This window comes from Syngnathus scovelli, chromosome 15, assembly GCF_024217435.2.
Source record: "Syngnathus scovelli strain Florida chromosome 15, RoL_Ssco_1.2, whole genome shotgun sequence".
Taxonomy (NCBI): Eukaryota; Metazoa; Chordata; class Actinopteri; order Syngnathiformes; family Syngnathidae; genus Syngnathus; species Syngnathus scovelli.
Window position 1 is genome coordinate 6,049,217 of NC_090861.1, and position 15,528 is coordinate 6,064,744.

The window sequence follows — 15,528 nt, forward strand, 5'->3', positions numbered from 1 at the left end:
TAACACACACAAATTGTATTAACTTCATTGCTGAGGTTACAGTAACTGAGTAACATTTCACTTTGTTGAACAATGTTGATGACATTTGAGCCATAATTGGTACTGGTCTCATCTTAGGCTGAATTAGAATGTTTTGTATCAAGAAAACAATGCAAACAAAACACTCACTTTTTTGCAAGAGATTAGTCTTGCGAAAAAATAAATACATTAAAACAGACAATGCACCATTATAATATTGTCTTTTAAATACCACAAAATTATGAATGACATCCCTGAAAATGTGGCTATATTTAGACAAAAGGTCCCATATTGGTCAAAATTGTAGTTTTGTTTTCAAGGCTCTTCAATACCTTCAACCTGAACTTGAAGACTGTACTGTACTGTTAGGCCAGTAAACATTGTTTTAATCACCAAAGCAGTTTGAGTGCATGAAAATCGTAACATATCCTACACTTGACTGACAGTAACACACACAGTTTTGAATATACAGTGTCATACAGCCACTGGACACTCCAATTTGGTTTACCTGTACAAAAATTACATAAATTGTTAAATGCAAAACAAGGACCACTGAGAACACAAAGCATTATTATTTTGTAAGTGCTGAATGTTTAAGCCGTTGTTCGTATTGGACCACATGATATGGTTCAAATGAAGTGTGTGTTGAGTGCATGCTTTGTTGAAGCATTGCATCCATGTGGATCTTTCCATGTCAGGAAAGACTTAAAGGTCCGTGTACGTCACCGGGGTGACGCCATGGATGAGGAGCGTTGGACCCAAACCGCTGGTCACCGCTTCCAGCTGGGCCAAGTATGTCTGGGAACGGCTGTGATGAGCGGGCGGCCGCGGCAAATAGAGGAAACGGACAGCAGCTTGAGAACTGTGTTCCGTCAACATAGAGTTCACCGCTGACAGGAAGTGGTTAGAGAGGATGTGGCTCTGTTCGACATCCTCAGTACCCATCTGAGCGTGGTGTTGCACCACCGAGTCCCACGGGACGATCTTGATGGATGCTCGGATCCGAAGCTTCTTTAGCAACTCTCGAAAGGTCTCTTCGTTTACCACCCATCCCTGGTCGCTGGACTCGGTCTCCACGTTGAGGAAGATCCTCATTCTGGCGTGGCGCCAATTGCTGGACATGTTGAGCACGCAGGCCATCTGCAACAAAAAAAGGCTGCACACGTCCTGATAATCGCGACAGCCCGGCTGCAGCAGGTTGAGAGGCCACACGTCGATGGTCCGCTCCGAACCGTCCACTTTGCTTTGCTTCCCTTCGCCCTCCAAGTGGAAGAAATATCGGCCCAGGCATACGTTCTTGTTCATTTTGATGGCGTCGGAAATGATCCCTACGTACTCTTCTGGGGAGAGCCAGCGAGGGCTCTCCACGTGTCGGACGGGAGGGAAATGGGCCTGGAGTGAAGGCAGGTCAACCCCAAAGTTATATTCGCAGTCTGTGCCTTGTCCTGCTGATGTGCCGCAAAAGGCGGTGTCTTGGAGGAAGAAGTCCTCGGGGGTGCAGCTGTCATAGAAACCCAAAATCAGAGTGTTGGGCTTCATGCCGCCTGGAAGAGAAACACAAACATTGCAGAGTGAATACTGCGCTCAACTCTCGGCTATTTGTCAACTCATTTTCTTACCGAGGCCTGTGATGCGTAGAAGATGCTGCGTTCCTTGTCTGACGGACGGCGAAAGCGTCAGGTCTACAAAGGCCTTCACCCCGAGCTTGTCCACTAAGCTCAGCCAATAGTTGTATTGCTGCTGAACGGGGTCTGATGGCAGAGAATCTGAAAGACAGACGAGATCTTGATTCATTATCACGGAGGCTGACCACGAGCAGAGACTCACTCACAGAGACCCTAACCCGACCCAAGATCCAGGCCGATGAAGATCTGAACATCCGTGTGGTTGTGTGTGACCCTTGAGAAGCTACAGGCACCCATCACAACTACCCCTGATTGCCACTAGGGGGCATGAGACGTGAACAAAAGACTACTGTACAGCAACGGGAAACGTCTGAATCTACACGACGAATGAGCATTGTATTTATGACTTCCTGAAATCATTTACACAATGCATCATTTGCTTATTGTCATCAGAGTGACCTTCATCATCTCAGAATAGACAAGGCCGAGTTAACCGTAAAGAAAACAGGAAGTGAATGAATGGTACACACTGTTACGAGTTATTGTGATGGAGGATTGGCTGAGTGTGCGTGTGCATGGTAGGAGGGGCTGTTTGCGGAAAAGATAAGAATCAGTTAACGCTGTTAGCTGCAGCTGTTCCACACAGACCATTCCCATTACCCAGATCTCCGAGCTGCACGTGGCCCAGCACATACAGTCCTCCCTTTTTCAGCTGGTTGACAAAAAGGATGAGCTGGCAGGAGGAACGCGGATTGGCGACCATCAACAACACCTGCGGCCTCCAGAACTTCACGTGGTCCTTCCTCACATCCAGCATCAGTAGATACTTGCGCACCTACAACCACAATGGAAAGTGAGAAAGTTAAGAGTGAGCCGCCATGCGTGTGGACGGTACCTGATGGAAGATGAGAGCCTGGCTGATGTAGCCCCAGCTACTGGTGGGAGAGCGGTAATGGAGGAAAAACAGCAGAACCAAAAGGAGGACGATACTGCCCGATGAGTAGACGGGGTTGATGACGAACATCATGACTACACAGCTCAGGATCCCCAGCAGACACGTGTGCCAGGAGAAAAACTGGAAGGTTGGCCTGTAAAAAAACAGAAAGACAAATAGAAGTCTATTTTTGATCATTTGCCATCAACCATCAATTTGACTATATATTTTCAGGCCAACACTTTTGGGAAGCTTTTGTCAAACTTGGCAATATAAAATTACTGCAGACGATTATTTCAGGAAAATGGCAGACTAGCTTCCCTGTAGTCTACATTGAGTACCTGAAATTTGGGGCCGACGCCCACTCGAGAGCCAAGCAGGCCAGGTCAACAGCTGCGTAGGCAAGCAAGTAGAAAACTGTCACCAAGCTGGCAACGGCATTGAGCTGGCCTGCAAACACCACACACTGCAACGCAAACGCACAAGCAAGTTATGACAATGAGTCCAAAAAAAATAAAATAAAACATTAGAGAGCCCGCTAACCTGGGCCAGCCCCCACGTATAGACCACCGCCATCCACGGGTTCCCCGATCTGGTGGTGATAGTAGCAGGTGCTAATGGCAAACCTGAAAAAAAAAATAAAGTAACAAATATCTGCTCAGAAAAAAATAAATTTGGATAAAAACGGTGCAGTCTTCTTGGTGAGCTTAGGTCGTACCAAAGAGATGGTCCACAGCAAGAGCATGCAGAATGCGGGACGCTCCTATCATGGAGCACATTGCAGCAAAGAGAGCACCACAGTATATCCCAATAGTCACAAAAGGTGGCCAGATGTTAATTCTTTGGAGGAAACCATAATCCTGAATCAGAAGAGTTCTACAGAGAGAGGAAAAAAATCCATCATAATTTACAACAGCAGTGACGTGGAATGAAATCCAAGTTTGGCTTCAGTTTCCCACCTGTCACAAGTGGCACTGACCAAGAAGAAGAAAAGGATGTAGATAAAGAAGGTGTAAATGACGGCCACGATGGTTCCTTTAGGGATGGACACACTGGGAGTTTCCAGGTCTCCTTCAGTGACAACAACAATCTAGACGTTAGTGTTGATGTACAAGTATTTGTATATATATATATACACACACACACATATATATACACACACCTGACATGTTGGCTCCGGCCATGATTCCAGTGCAGCTGGTGAACATAACGGCGAACACGGTGGCGAACGACATGACCGAGTTGGTGCTGTAGTCCAACGAGTAACCAGCTGTGGAGCAAAAGTGGGACACGTGCATGTCAACATTTCAAAACAATAAAACACCTTCAAATACTCACAGCCCAGGTTGTTCCTTAGCGTTGTCACGTTAAAGCCTGTGTAGCTAGCGTTGTAACGTAGCGTCTGATTGCCAGGCCCCGTGTGACTGATGACAAAATCCAGAGGCTTAACGGCCAGAGCGCTGATGAAGATGGACAGCAGCGATACGCTGACCAGCAGCAGGATGCCGAAGGCCATCCGGGAGTAGATGTGGGCGCCCACCAGACACACCAGCAGACACAGCAGGAGGACCACCGAAGAGTAGAGCACAGTGTACCAGTAGCTTTGAGGGAGCACGCGCAAGCCTTCGGACATGGACGTTTCTGAAAAGAAAAAAAGAATGCAAAGGCTCTTCAACGATACGTGTAAATCCTTTCAAATGTTACAGATAATCGAAAAATAATAAGCCATGGCAAAAATAACAACAAAAATCCTACCGGCATCCTTGCCAAACACATCAAGAATAGCCTCCACCAGTCCAAGAACGTATTCTCCACACGCAAAGACTTTTGCTAAGAAGAACATCAAGCCGATACTGCCTCCGAACTCAGGGCCCAGCGATCGACTGATCATGTCTGATAAACGGAGTCAAGCTTTTTGAGACACAAGAGGCTCGGCACAGAAATACAATTTGAAGAAAGAAGGATACAGTAGGCGCCGCCTCCCTGTATGGCCCCATTGGTGGAAATTGCGCAGATGGATAGGATGGTGAGCGCGATGATGAAGTAGGCAACCATCACCATCAGAAGGCCTTGGAGGAGCCCCGCGTGGCCAACAACAAAACCTAACAAGAAGAGCTCAAGTCAACCAAAGTACACACAAATATTTCCGCTGAGGTTTTCGCAGCTCACCCGTTCTCAGAAACAACACGATGCTGAACATGGAGAGGATGGTCGGCACCATCACGCCGAAAAACGTGTTGAGCTTTCGGGGCTCTTTACTCGGCATCGCAGACGTGGCGTCAGGGGCCGTGTCCGGTACGGTGCCGCATGTCGCCGCCGCCATGGTCATACCGCACACCCCTGAAGAGACAAGGGGGGTGCGCTCGTTTGACATGCTCACTTCCTCACTTGGCCCTGTGGAACAGAAATCAGTTTGATGAAAATAAGCAAGAATCCAGATTTTGAAAACAAATAATGTTAAGAGCATCTTGTGGAGGCTGCTAACTTAGACATGTGAAAACTAGTTTGTGAAGAATGTGCCACACCACTGGCACAATATTCCTTACATATCATCTGCTTGTCATTTTCTAACATTGGACCACAATACTACATGATACATTAGCAAAAAAAGATTTAGTATAATGTGATCTAGTTTCCTTAAAATTACTGACCCACAGTTTGTCACATGTTCAGAGCTTCCCGAAAAAGACAATCAGTGACATTATGACCACTCCGTGACTTATGATTAGGCTCATTTGAGCATGTTTAAATGCACGTAATATGTTAATTTATGAAACTAAAATCTTCATGTCTTCAAAGAGTCGGATTAAGAAAGTTAACTAACTAACGTCCTGTGACAACAGTCACCTGATTTTAAAATGCATTTGACAAGTCATGTTACTCCTTCACAATCAATTTGATCCACATTTTGTTCTTATTTCCAGCCTGGGTGGACAGCAGAATGTATTTGCTTCCATGAAGCGCAGCCAAGATGAAACAATTCCACACTCACATGAATGGCCAGCCAGCCTGTGATGTTTGTGACGCCTCGCGCTAATAAAGAAAAACTGCTCACACCTCAGCTTGGTATTTGGAGCCAGCTGACTCACAGCTTCGTGTCTTGTTTGACATTAAACTAAAAAAAAGAGCTTGGCGGCGTGTATTTCTTTCTTCCTTTTTTTGATGCAATGCAAGCCCCCCCCCCCCCTCCCTCCCCCTCAATTGCTCAAGCACCAACTGTAATGACACCAGACATGAAACTTCTACTTGAAATTTTTTGACATCATTCAAATAGTAAAGCAGGCCTGGAGTAAAGTCTCTCCTGGTTTGTTCTTCATATTTTGGGAGCCCAGTATGCAGACTTTACCATTTATAGAATCATATGCATCATTTATAAAAGGTCCTTGCCTTAGGTCACCTACATGAGAGAAGCAGTCAGTGAAAGAAATAAAGCACACATGCAAGGGTTTCATGTGATAAGTATTATATCTGAGCTTTTAATTAGCCCAAAGCTAAAGAGGAGTAATGAGCTAAGTATCTTTATTTTGTTGGGACAATGGTCCCCCACTTTTTAAATCACATAATGACATCATTATTCTGTGATGGACCCAGAATTGGGAACCACTGTTGTCGTGGCACAGAAGTGAGTCATAGAAAACTGTTTTCATGTACGGTAGTTCCTGATATTGATTTGTAAAAGTTTAAATTGTTTGTATTGTTGCTGATGCTAAAAATAAAGACGCCGTCCAGATGTTGATACAAAGCACCTGGAACCATCTACAGAGGTTATTTGGTGGTCCTTCTGCCTTAGTTTGTAGCGCGTTCAAGTACAGAATCGATTCTTTCACATTTACGCAGAACGGTGGCGGATTTGAACGCTAAAAAGTTTACATTTTGAAGAGGCATTGAGAGAAGTGCTCCCTTGCTAGTGTTGTTATGGAGTCAGGAAGTGAAAGCAGCTCGGCGGCACACCGCGTAAAATCATTCAAACCCAAAACAAAACTGCATCATCAAAAGTGACATTGAAACGTCCACAATGGAAGTACATTTGAGCTCGTGCAAGCGAGCATTGACCAGCTTAATTCCTCGGCGAGGATTCTCAGACTTACCGCGACCGTCCCTGGGTAAACAGTAGCCTACTTCCGGCGTGTCAACGTCCACGTTTTGCGTCCGCTTTAGGTCCACTTGGCGCTGGCTGTTGCCGTCCCGGGCCGGTGATCGGCGCCGAGCTGAGAGCTGGGGCCTGTGCAGGAAGATGCCCAATAACAACACGCCGGCATGACACGCCTGGTTGCTCGAAACTGTCACGAGAGAGGGGAAAACAGACCATGTGACTGACTAAAGGGGTGGGAGAACGCCTCCACTTTTTTAAAGCCTCAAAACAAGAGCGACGCTACTTTTCAACGTTAGCCACGCCCCTTTACGTCCTAACCAGAACACACACGCAAACGTATTTCTTTATTCACCCTAACCATACATAAATATGTATTTATTATATTGTATATATATCATATTTACTTATTTTATTAATTTATTCCAACACAGTAAAAATAAATTCGTATATGTTAAGTTGCATATGTTTCGCACACCAGGGGGCGTTGTTGTAAAGCTCAAATATAAGATTGCAAGGGCTCTACTGGTCACATGATAAGGTACAGTTGCATGGCCAAATGCAGCCCTCGGCAAAACCTGCCCAGCGGGCCGCAAAGGGCCCAGTCTGATCTTGAATATCACGTAAAAAACTGGGTGGCTTTAAACAAAGGCGCTCTATGCTGAGTTATTTAAGTATGGAAGACTATAAAAAAATAACTAGACCTCTGAAATGTCATCCAAATTCCTCCAATATGACACCTACCATATGATAAACCAGTAGAGGCAAATGCAGATTAAAACTTTGTTAGTTCATGTGCTTGTGCTGGCAAAAAAACTAGAACAGTTACAGTTAGAGGCAATTAACCCCAGTGGGCCCGGGCAGCTGATGTGACCACAAATTGAAGTCTGTCTGGAAGGCCATTTACTGTATATGTATTACAGCATTATCCTGATTTTCAAATGGGAAATAACATTTAAAGGGTGTGTCAAACATGCAGTTGTTGGTTGAATATTTGCAGATCCCTTTGCTGCGCAGAGGCTTAACCTCGTGATATCTGCCCGCTCCCTTATAATTAGAAAGAGAGAAAGAAAAAAAAAACTACTCGCAAAAACGACACGGCTGATTATTGCCTGGTAGGAATCAAACAAAAAACATGGTTTTGTTATCTCATTACGAGACGCTTTTTGCAGGTTTGCTTTTCTATTGTACATTAGTCGAGTGATGAAGGGGAGGGAGGGGGTGAGGGGGGGCGAGGAGGAGGGAGGAGGAGGAAACCACTGAGAGAGGAAGGAAATGAAGATCACGTCACGAAGAGCAAAATCGGAGTAAAAAAAACGAGCGAGTGCTATTTGACGCTCCTTGGCTTGACGCGAGCGTGAACCGGAGTGGAGCTTATCTATAACCAACATGTTGACGTGGACTTGTTCGGCGTGAAAAAGGGGGAAAAACCGCTACGCAACAGCTGTAGATTTTTTTTGCTCTCTTTTTTTCTTGTGTGGAAATGTGTGAAGACCTCCTCCTCTTCCTCCTCCGTGTGCCTGCCCACTGACGCCTCTTCGTGTGCATCTTTCTCTGCATATTTCCTTTTTTTTAGGACATATATAAAGCAACGCGAGAGAAAATAGTTATTGTTAAAACAGCGGGATATCTCTATATATTTAAATTTATTCATTAAAGGGAGTTGGCTTTTTCCACGACAATCAGAGGAGCATCGGTGGAATTAACAGGTAGCCACAAATCATTAAAGTGCATAGGCCAGTTTTCAATGTGTAAGATGGCTGGGTGATGATGATGATGATGACGACGACGACGATGATGATGATGGTGCTCTAACCATCTGCATTGAAAAACATCTTGTTGCTATGACTGCCTCCATGGGCCTGTTGTCCATTTTGAATGAAGTGTGGAGCAATCTCCCTCTTCCCGTGCTTTCCGTTTTGCTTTCGTGTTGACTGTGGCAAGAATCTGGGCCTCACTATCCCTGACATTACACTCTTCATGTTCGCTGTGGGCTCTCCTCCAGCTGCAGATGTAACCATGGTGTGCAAGTCAAAGGGGTGGGGCAGCGTGCTCTTAGCTAAAAAAAAAATAAAAAATGCCCTGAGCGGATCATGCATCCATACAAAGATGCCAATAGTAAAAAAAAAAATGTTAAAAACGGGTCATTTTGTCCTCCATTAGATGTTTGCTAGGCCTCATTTTGGTAACTGCACATCTCAGCTCTTCAATGCTTACACAAGCAGAGGTGTCAGGTGGTGACACACGTTTTTGGAATCTATTATTGGTGGTCTATAGTTTCAATTTCTGTCAAGAATTGAAGCCACATCATTGATTCAAATATGCAATTCTCAGTGTATTGTGGTGACCCCGGTTGGCCTCAAGTAAATTTATGATTTAAATCCACCTCCATTCCAAGATAGATTAACCTTGATAGTTAATAATAGTGCATCCCGGCTTGGTACACAAGTGTAACAGGTCCCCTCGGCTTTTGTGGGAGTGGTCCCTCAGCATCTTCTGCCTGCTAGTGATGCTCACTGGCTCTGTGGCATCTTAATCTGTGCAGGCACCGTTGTAAACAGATTACAGGGTTTATCCTCACTAGTAGTTAGAGATTTAAAAATTAAAAAAAAGCATGGTTTTATTTTTTTTAATCTAATATCCAGATCAGGGATGAGGAAAGCCAATCATTTGATGAACCACTCACCAGACACTTTGTTAGTTACACATAATGAGATCCAATATATAAATCTATATGACAAATTCTGCCTTTGCAAATATAACATGTTAGAGAGGTTTTAATCGATTTTTAATTTAATATTTTCGTTGTCTCATTTAACTGGGTGATGCTTGGCAGTCCTACATCACTATATTACCTTTTGTTTTTTATATAGGTATAGTATTATTTTTATATATAGAGCTCCTATTTATAGACTCTACAGGTGTACCTAATTGGGTGTCCGGGCAGCCAAATAACGTATTTAAATGCAGAAAGGGTTACACACAAAACAAGGTATTGCCTCTGCACTACTCCACTGCAGTTGTCTCTAGAGCAATGGTTCTCAAACATTTTTTCACCAAGTACAGCCTAAAAATAAATGTGGGTCTAAAGTACCTCCATCATGACTAACATTAAAACACAGGCGCATAGTAGAGCTAGTAAGTGTTCATCAAAAACAAGATTTTATTCCTAAATAGTATCTTTTATATTATACTGTGCTTAAACACAGGTAGAAAAAAACCTGAATGATTCAAATAAAATATATCTCGAAACTGTAATGCAAATGAATTGATCTAAAAAGTGAAATACAACTGAATGGTAGGTGATGACTCACCACTAGGGGGAGCCTGTGTACCACTTTTGAGAATCCCTGCCATATATTATACATGCATTGGATATCATTCAATTGTGCAAGTGTACCTGATGTTGTATCCAGCGATTGGACTCTTATGTTCTTCTTCCCCAACTAACAGGCCGCATCGAGACCAAATTCCAAAATGAGTGAGCTGGAGCAGCTTCGCCAGGAGGCCGAGCAGCTGAGGAACCAGATACGAGTATGTTGAGTATTTCTTTGAATCACAAATGGTTCTCCTTTCTATTGTAATGACTTCTTTCATTCATCCCTCCTTCTTGGTGTTTTACAGGATGCCAGGAAAGCATGTGGAGATTCCACCTTGACACAGGTGAGTATCACAGAATGACTGATGATGAGAATATCCAATTTAGAGCATGCAGTAAAAAAAAAAAAAAAAAGGAGATCCTGTTGTCCTGTTTTAGAAATCTGTCTGTCCTCGTGTGCTACCTAGATAACTGCTGGTCTGGATCCAGTGGGGCGGATACAGATGCGAACAAGACGCACCCTTCGAGGCCACCTTGCTAAGATCTATGCCATGCATTGGGGGTCAGACTCAAGGTGGGCCCAATGCTTGCTGGTTCTCACTATATTCAGTGAAATGAGTCAAATTGATTGCAACCTTGATGAAGGTCTGCGGGTCTACAGAGTGTAATTTTCATGATTATTGTTGTTTTATGAGTGTGCGCTAGATCCGTTTGTGATGATGCTCAGGGTAAAAGAAGTCATGAGATTAATCGAGCATTGCGCAAGTGTTCAATACAAAGGGTGGGGAGGATTGAATTCTGCTAAGATGTTTGTAAAAGTTAAGAAAGCATTTGCAGTAATCACTGCGTTGTGCTTTGTGAGAAGCCCAAGTGAGTGCTGATCATATGAGGTAATGTGCGTCTCTGCAGGCTTCTTGTTAGCGCCTCTCAAGATGGCAAACTGATCGTGTGGGACAGCTACACCACTAACAAGGTACACTCACACAGTCGTAACACTTCTCCTGACATCTTCCGTCAATTCCCTACATTAGTAACAGTCTACGTTTTTTCCTCGTTGCTATTCCAACTGTTGCGTCACGTGTCACCTTTTTTTTCCCCTTCCTCCCAAGATCCATGCCATCCCTCTGCGCTCCTCCTGGGTGATGACCTGCGCGTACGCCCCGTCCGGGAACTACGTGGCATGTGGAGGCCTTGATAACATCTGCTCCATCTACTGCCTGAAAACACGTGAGGGGAACGTCCGCATCAGCCGGGAACTACCTGGGCATACAGGTGAGAGAGCTTTGTCCTTAATCTGATGAACCAAGCGCACTTTGATTGGCTGGCTCGTGGAGATTTTGATTCACATGCTTAATTAATCACTGGCTGGTAATGAGGCGAGATGTTACCTCATGTCATCTAGATGTGAGGAATTGCAGCGCGTGGTTATTTCTTTAAATAGGGTCTGCTGCTTAAATAAATGATGTGCCCTAATTAATCGCTGGGTCACGTACGTACTTGCATAAATAAACGTCACACCTTCGATAAATGCCCCATTTTCTTTGCTTACTACTTTGGACTTGTCTGCTGAATACACTGAAGCCACGCCCTGCTTAACTGTCAATCAAATAGCTCCACTACGGATGCTACGCAGTGCTATCCGATGTAACTGTATTAGCAATGTTTTTTTTCATTCACTAATCAGATTTCAAATCCACATCTGAGGGCCAGCTAGTGGCCACCCAGTGCACAAGTAGCACATCCGCCTCATAGTTCGGAGGTTGGGCTTTCAATCTGGGCCCTGGTTTTCCTATGTACAGTTTGCGTGTCAAACGCTCCAAAAGAAGATGCATGGCAGGCTCACTGAATTGCCCAGAGGCGTAATTGTGAGTGTGAACGGTTGTTTGTCTATATGGTGTAAGTGCCCTGTCATTGGCTGGCATTGAGTTCAGGGCGTAGCCTGCCTCACAGCTAAATTCAGCTGGGATAGGCTCCAGCTCACCCGGGACCCGAAAGAGAAAAAGCCATATGGAAACTAGATGGCTCGCTGGCTCTGATGTCAGAATTTTTCCGTCGCCTGATTGGCTGATTAGAGCAGGCCAAGTTCGACTAGCAAAAGCAGTGTGTGAGGTTTATGTGAGAGAAAGGTCAATGTTAGCTAGCATCACATGTTTTGTACATGCGTTGTCTCAGGTTACCTGTCATGTTGCCGTTTCATCGACGACAATCAAATCATCACGAGTTCAGGAGACACCACCTGGTGAGTTCAATACGTTGTACACATTCCCATAACTCTTTTTTTTTTTTTTTTTTTCCAATTATGATCATCTGACCTCAATGTTCTTTGCCCCTCAGCGCATTGTGGGACATCGAGACGAGCCAGCAGACCACGGTGTTCTCGGGCCACACGGGCGACGTCATGAGTCTGTCTCTGGCGCCCGACCTGCGCACCTTTGTGTCGGGGGCGTGCGACGCCTCGGTCAAACTGTGGGACATCAGGGACAGCATGTGTCGACAGACCTTCACGGGACACGAGTCGGATATTAACGCCATCTGTGTGAGTATCTGAACAATGGCGCCATGACTAGTATGACTCGAGATGATCCTTCAATGTAGTCATCCGCTTACTTCACATGAGGCGTTGTCTCCCTTAGTTCTTCCCCAACGGCAGCGCTTTTGCCACGGGCTCCGACGACGCCACCTGCAGGCTGTTTGACCTACGTGCGGACCAGGAACTCAGTCTCTATTGCCATGACAACATCATCTGCGGCATCACCTCAGTGGCTTTCTCCCGCTCTGGCCGCCTGCTGCTGGCTGGCTACGATGACTTTAACTGCAACATCTGGGACGCCATGAAGGGAGACAGAGCAGGTGGGTGCAGAACATATTTCACAGACCTACCTGATCTTTTTTTTTTTTCAGTAAATTCATAATTAAACTAAATACTTGTATGAAAAACACCAATAGATCATCAACATACTGTAAAATATTATATGAATAAGTACGGCAATGCTACTAGCGTTTTGTTTGTAACTAAAAAATGACTATTACAGTCAATGTTCGTATGAAAAACATTTCTGGGCTGTAAATATTTCTACTATAGTAACTGAGTGTGCATCTATGTGCCACGTAAAAAATATCTTACGTTAGTACTTTAAAAAAAATAAAAGAAGAAAACCTACACACATTCCAATGAAAATTGTTCATATTTGAAAAGTAATGAAAAAAATAAACAGCTCTCCTTGCTGGCCACAAAAATATACCGTAGAGTATAAGCCTGGATTCCCGCTTGACGAATCCAAATGAATATACTTTAATAGATTAAAACTAAATGAGGAATTGAATCTGAACCCAAGGAAAGTTTCAAATAATCATAGTCATAAAAGTTATTGCGTTAAATAAATTATTTGGGGCAAAATGGCGGTAAATAATTTGCCTTTAGACAATAAAGTCTTTCATTTTTACACATTTACAGCGTTATTTCGGTGTCAGATTGTGAAGTACCGTAAAACACAAGGCCCGCTGTGTTCTGTGTGGGGTTAAGACGTCTCAGCTCGAGTCTGGAGAGCAAAACATTTGAACGTTAACAAGTCTCCTTTTGTCTATGCCGACCCTCCTCCAGGAGTCTTGGCCGGCCATGACAATCGTGTGAGCTGTCTGGGTGTGACTGATGATGGCATGGCTGTGTCCACCGGGTCCTGGGACAGCTTCCTTAAGATCTGGAACTAAAGGAAGACACACACACACACACACACACACACACTTCCTGGAACACAAGTGTTCGCACTGTATGTAAGGTCCAACAAAGTGCAACAAGTGTAGGCTACATAAGACATAGTATGAAGACTTAGTCACACACACACACACACACACACGTGCTACCTTCAGCTGATTCAAGTACAAAAACTGCAGCTGCGAGGTTACACTCAAACACACACGCACAACACAGTGTATGATAATTTAAAAAAATAAAAAAATAAAAAAACATCAACACAATGTGACCAAATTTAAATCTCCAGCTTTCTTATATTAAAAGGAAAAACACACAACTATGACCTGAAGCCTTTTAAAATGTTACACCCCCCCCACCCCACCCCGCCCCGCCCCGCCCCGCCACTGAGAGACACAGCTCAGAAGACGTCAAAAGGACAATTCTGTCTTTGTTTACAATGAAGTCCAAAATGCACTTAAGACGAATACTACTCTACTGTCTACTTTTGTCTCAGTGCCACTTGTGTTGCTTTTCGGGAGAATGTGGAAAAGAATCAGTGATATTGTGAGGAAAAAAAAAAAAAAGTCAGATAAAGTGGTTCCAAAAAAGTGTCTTCAAATTAAAACATGTTTTCGTTTTTTATAGCGATACCCCATATTCAGTGCTTCCTTTTTTTTTTTTTTTTTTTTTTTAGTTGTTTTTACACTTAATTTGTCCATGTTCTTCCCTTGTGCCTCAGATACACTTAAAGGATTATAACTAGAAAATATTGATAAGGGGAAAAGTAACTTGAGAACGTGGCTAAAAAGTAAAAGCATTGAGATGAGTCTGAATGGAGCAGGAGCCAGTATTCAAACTTTAATCTGAATATCACGATGGTAAAATTGTACATAATATTAATAAATAATATCCTCTTCTGCCAGTGAATGGGGTCTTTTTTGAAGCACTGTTGGTGCAAATATATTTGTGTCATACTTGCACAATGCTTTTTATTATGTTTTAAAGGTCATTGAATGTGGATGACCTAAATTTTCATAGGCTGCTTTTGGAAGTCAGATGTTTATAGGCACAATGATCAGAGCTATGGTAGAATACAAAAGCCTTAAGAGTACAGTAGAAAAACTGAATACCAAAGAAACGAAAATTGATAAAAAATAAATATAGTACAACAGTGTTCATTTTGGAACTATTGTAGCTCATTTGGCATTTTTCATTTTTAAACTAAAAGCATAGAATTTGCTTCAACGCACCAGGAATCTAAGCAGTGGTACTTTATCAACACGGTGGATTGTAGTGCCACCTTGTGGCGAAATACGACAATGCACTCTACTACAAACGATTAACCCGGTCTCTCGTTGTTTAACCCCATTGACAAAAGCAAGAATGAGATTTTATTCCGAAAATTTCAATTTAATAAGCCACTGTAACATGCAGTTTGAACTAACCGTACTCTTAGATCATTTTAAAAAGTACTTTTCCATTAAAGGGTCTTGTGAGTAAATTCAAAGCTAAATACAACTGAACTGTATTTGGACAGTGCTTCATTGTTCACATACCTGAGAGGGAGCCCACAGTAGAATCACAGCTGTACATTTTAAGTTAGTGTTTCCCAACCTTCAGTCAGCCAAAATCACAAATCTCCAAATCACTTGTTTCACTGCAGGCTAATTGAACCTTCTGCCATCTAGATTCTAGATGAAGAACAAACAATTATTTGTCTGTCACAGTTAGTTGCTGCCATAGATGAACAAAGATTCATTAATTGCAGTAAATGAATGACGAAAGCAATTAAGTGATATTGGAGACCTGTTTGGGAATTGCAGATTGAGTGAATCAAAAGCACGACAAACC

General features: G+C 43.5%; 2 protein-coding genes across 2 annotated transcripts; one reads left to right on the forward strand and one right to left on the reverse strand.

The window, feature by feature from the left end:
* slc12a9 (solute carrier family 12 member 9) lies at nt 1-10,209 on the reverse strand. The gene is made up of 15 exons (XM_049743423.1): nt 10,068-10,209; nt 6,666-6,857; nt 4,747-4,971; nt 4,545-4,679; nt 4,333-4,470; nt 3,916-4,218; nt 3,740-3,847; nt 3,537-3,648; nt 3,296-3,453; nt 3,121-3,203; nt 2,919-3,043; nt 2,539-2,731; nt 2,304-2,478; nt 1,638-1,784; nt 1-1,562 (listed from the first exon to the last, which is right to left on the reverse strand). The coding sequence occupies exons 3-15, from the start codon at nt 4,949-4,951 to the stop codon at nt 724-726; spliced, it is 2,721 nt and encodes a 906-aa protein (XP_049599380.1). The 5' UTR covers nt 4,952-4,971; nt 6,666-6,857; nt 10,068-10,209; the 3' UTR covers nt 1-723.
* On the forward strand, nt 8,308-14,599 carry gnb2 (guanine nucleotide binding protein (G protein), beta polypeptide 2). The gene is made up of 10 exons (XM_049743424.1): nt 8,308-8,376; nt 10,121-10,201; nt 10,292-10,330; nt 10,454-10,560; nt 10,896-10,959; nt 11,096-11,258; nt 12,159-12,225; nt 12,321-12,522; nt 12,620-12,836; nt 13,588-14,599. Exons 2-10 carry the CDS (start codon nt 10,145-10,147, stop codon nt 13,692-13,694), a joined length of 1,023 nt encoding a protein of 340 aa, XP_049599381.1. The 5' UTR covers nt 8,308-8,376; nt 10,121-10,144; the 3' UTR covers nt 13,695-14,599.
* The last annotated feature ends 929 nt before the right edge of the window (nt 14,600-15,528 follow it).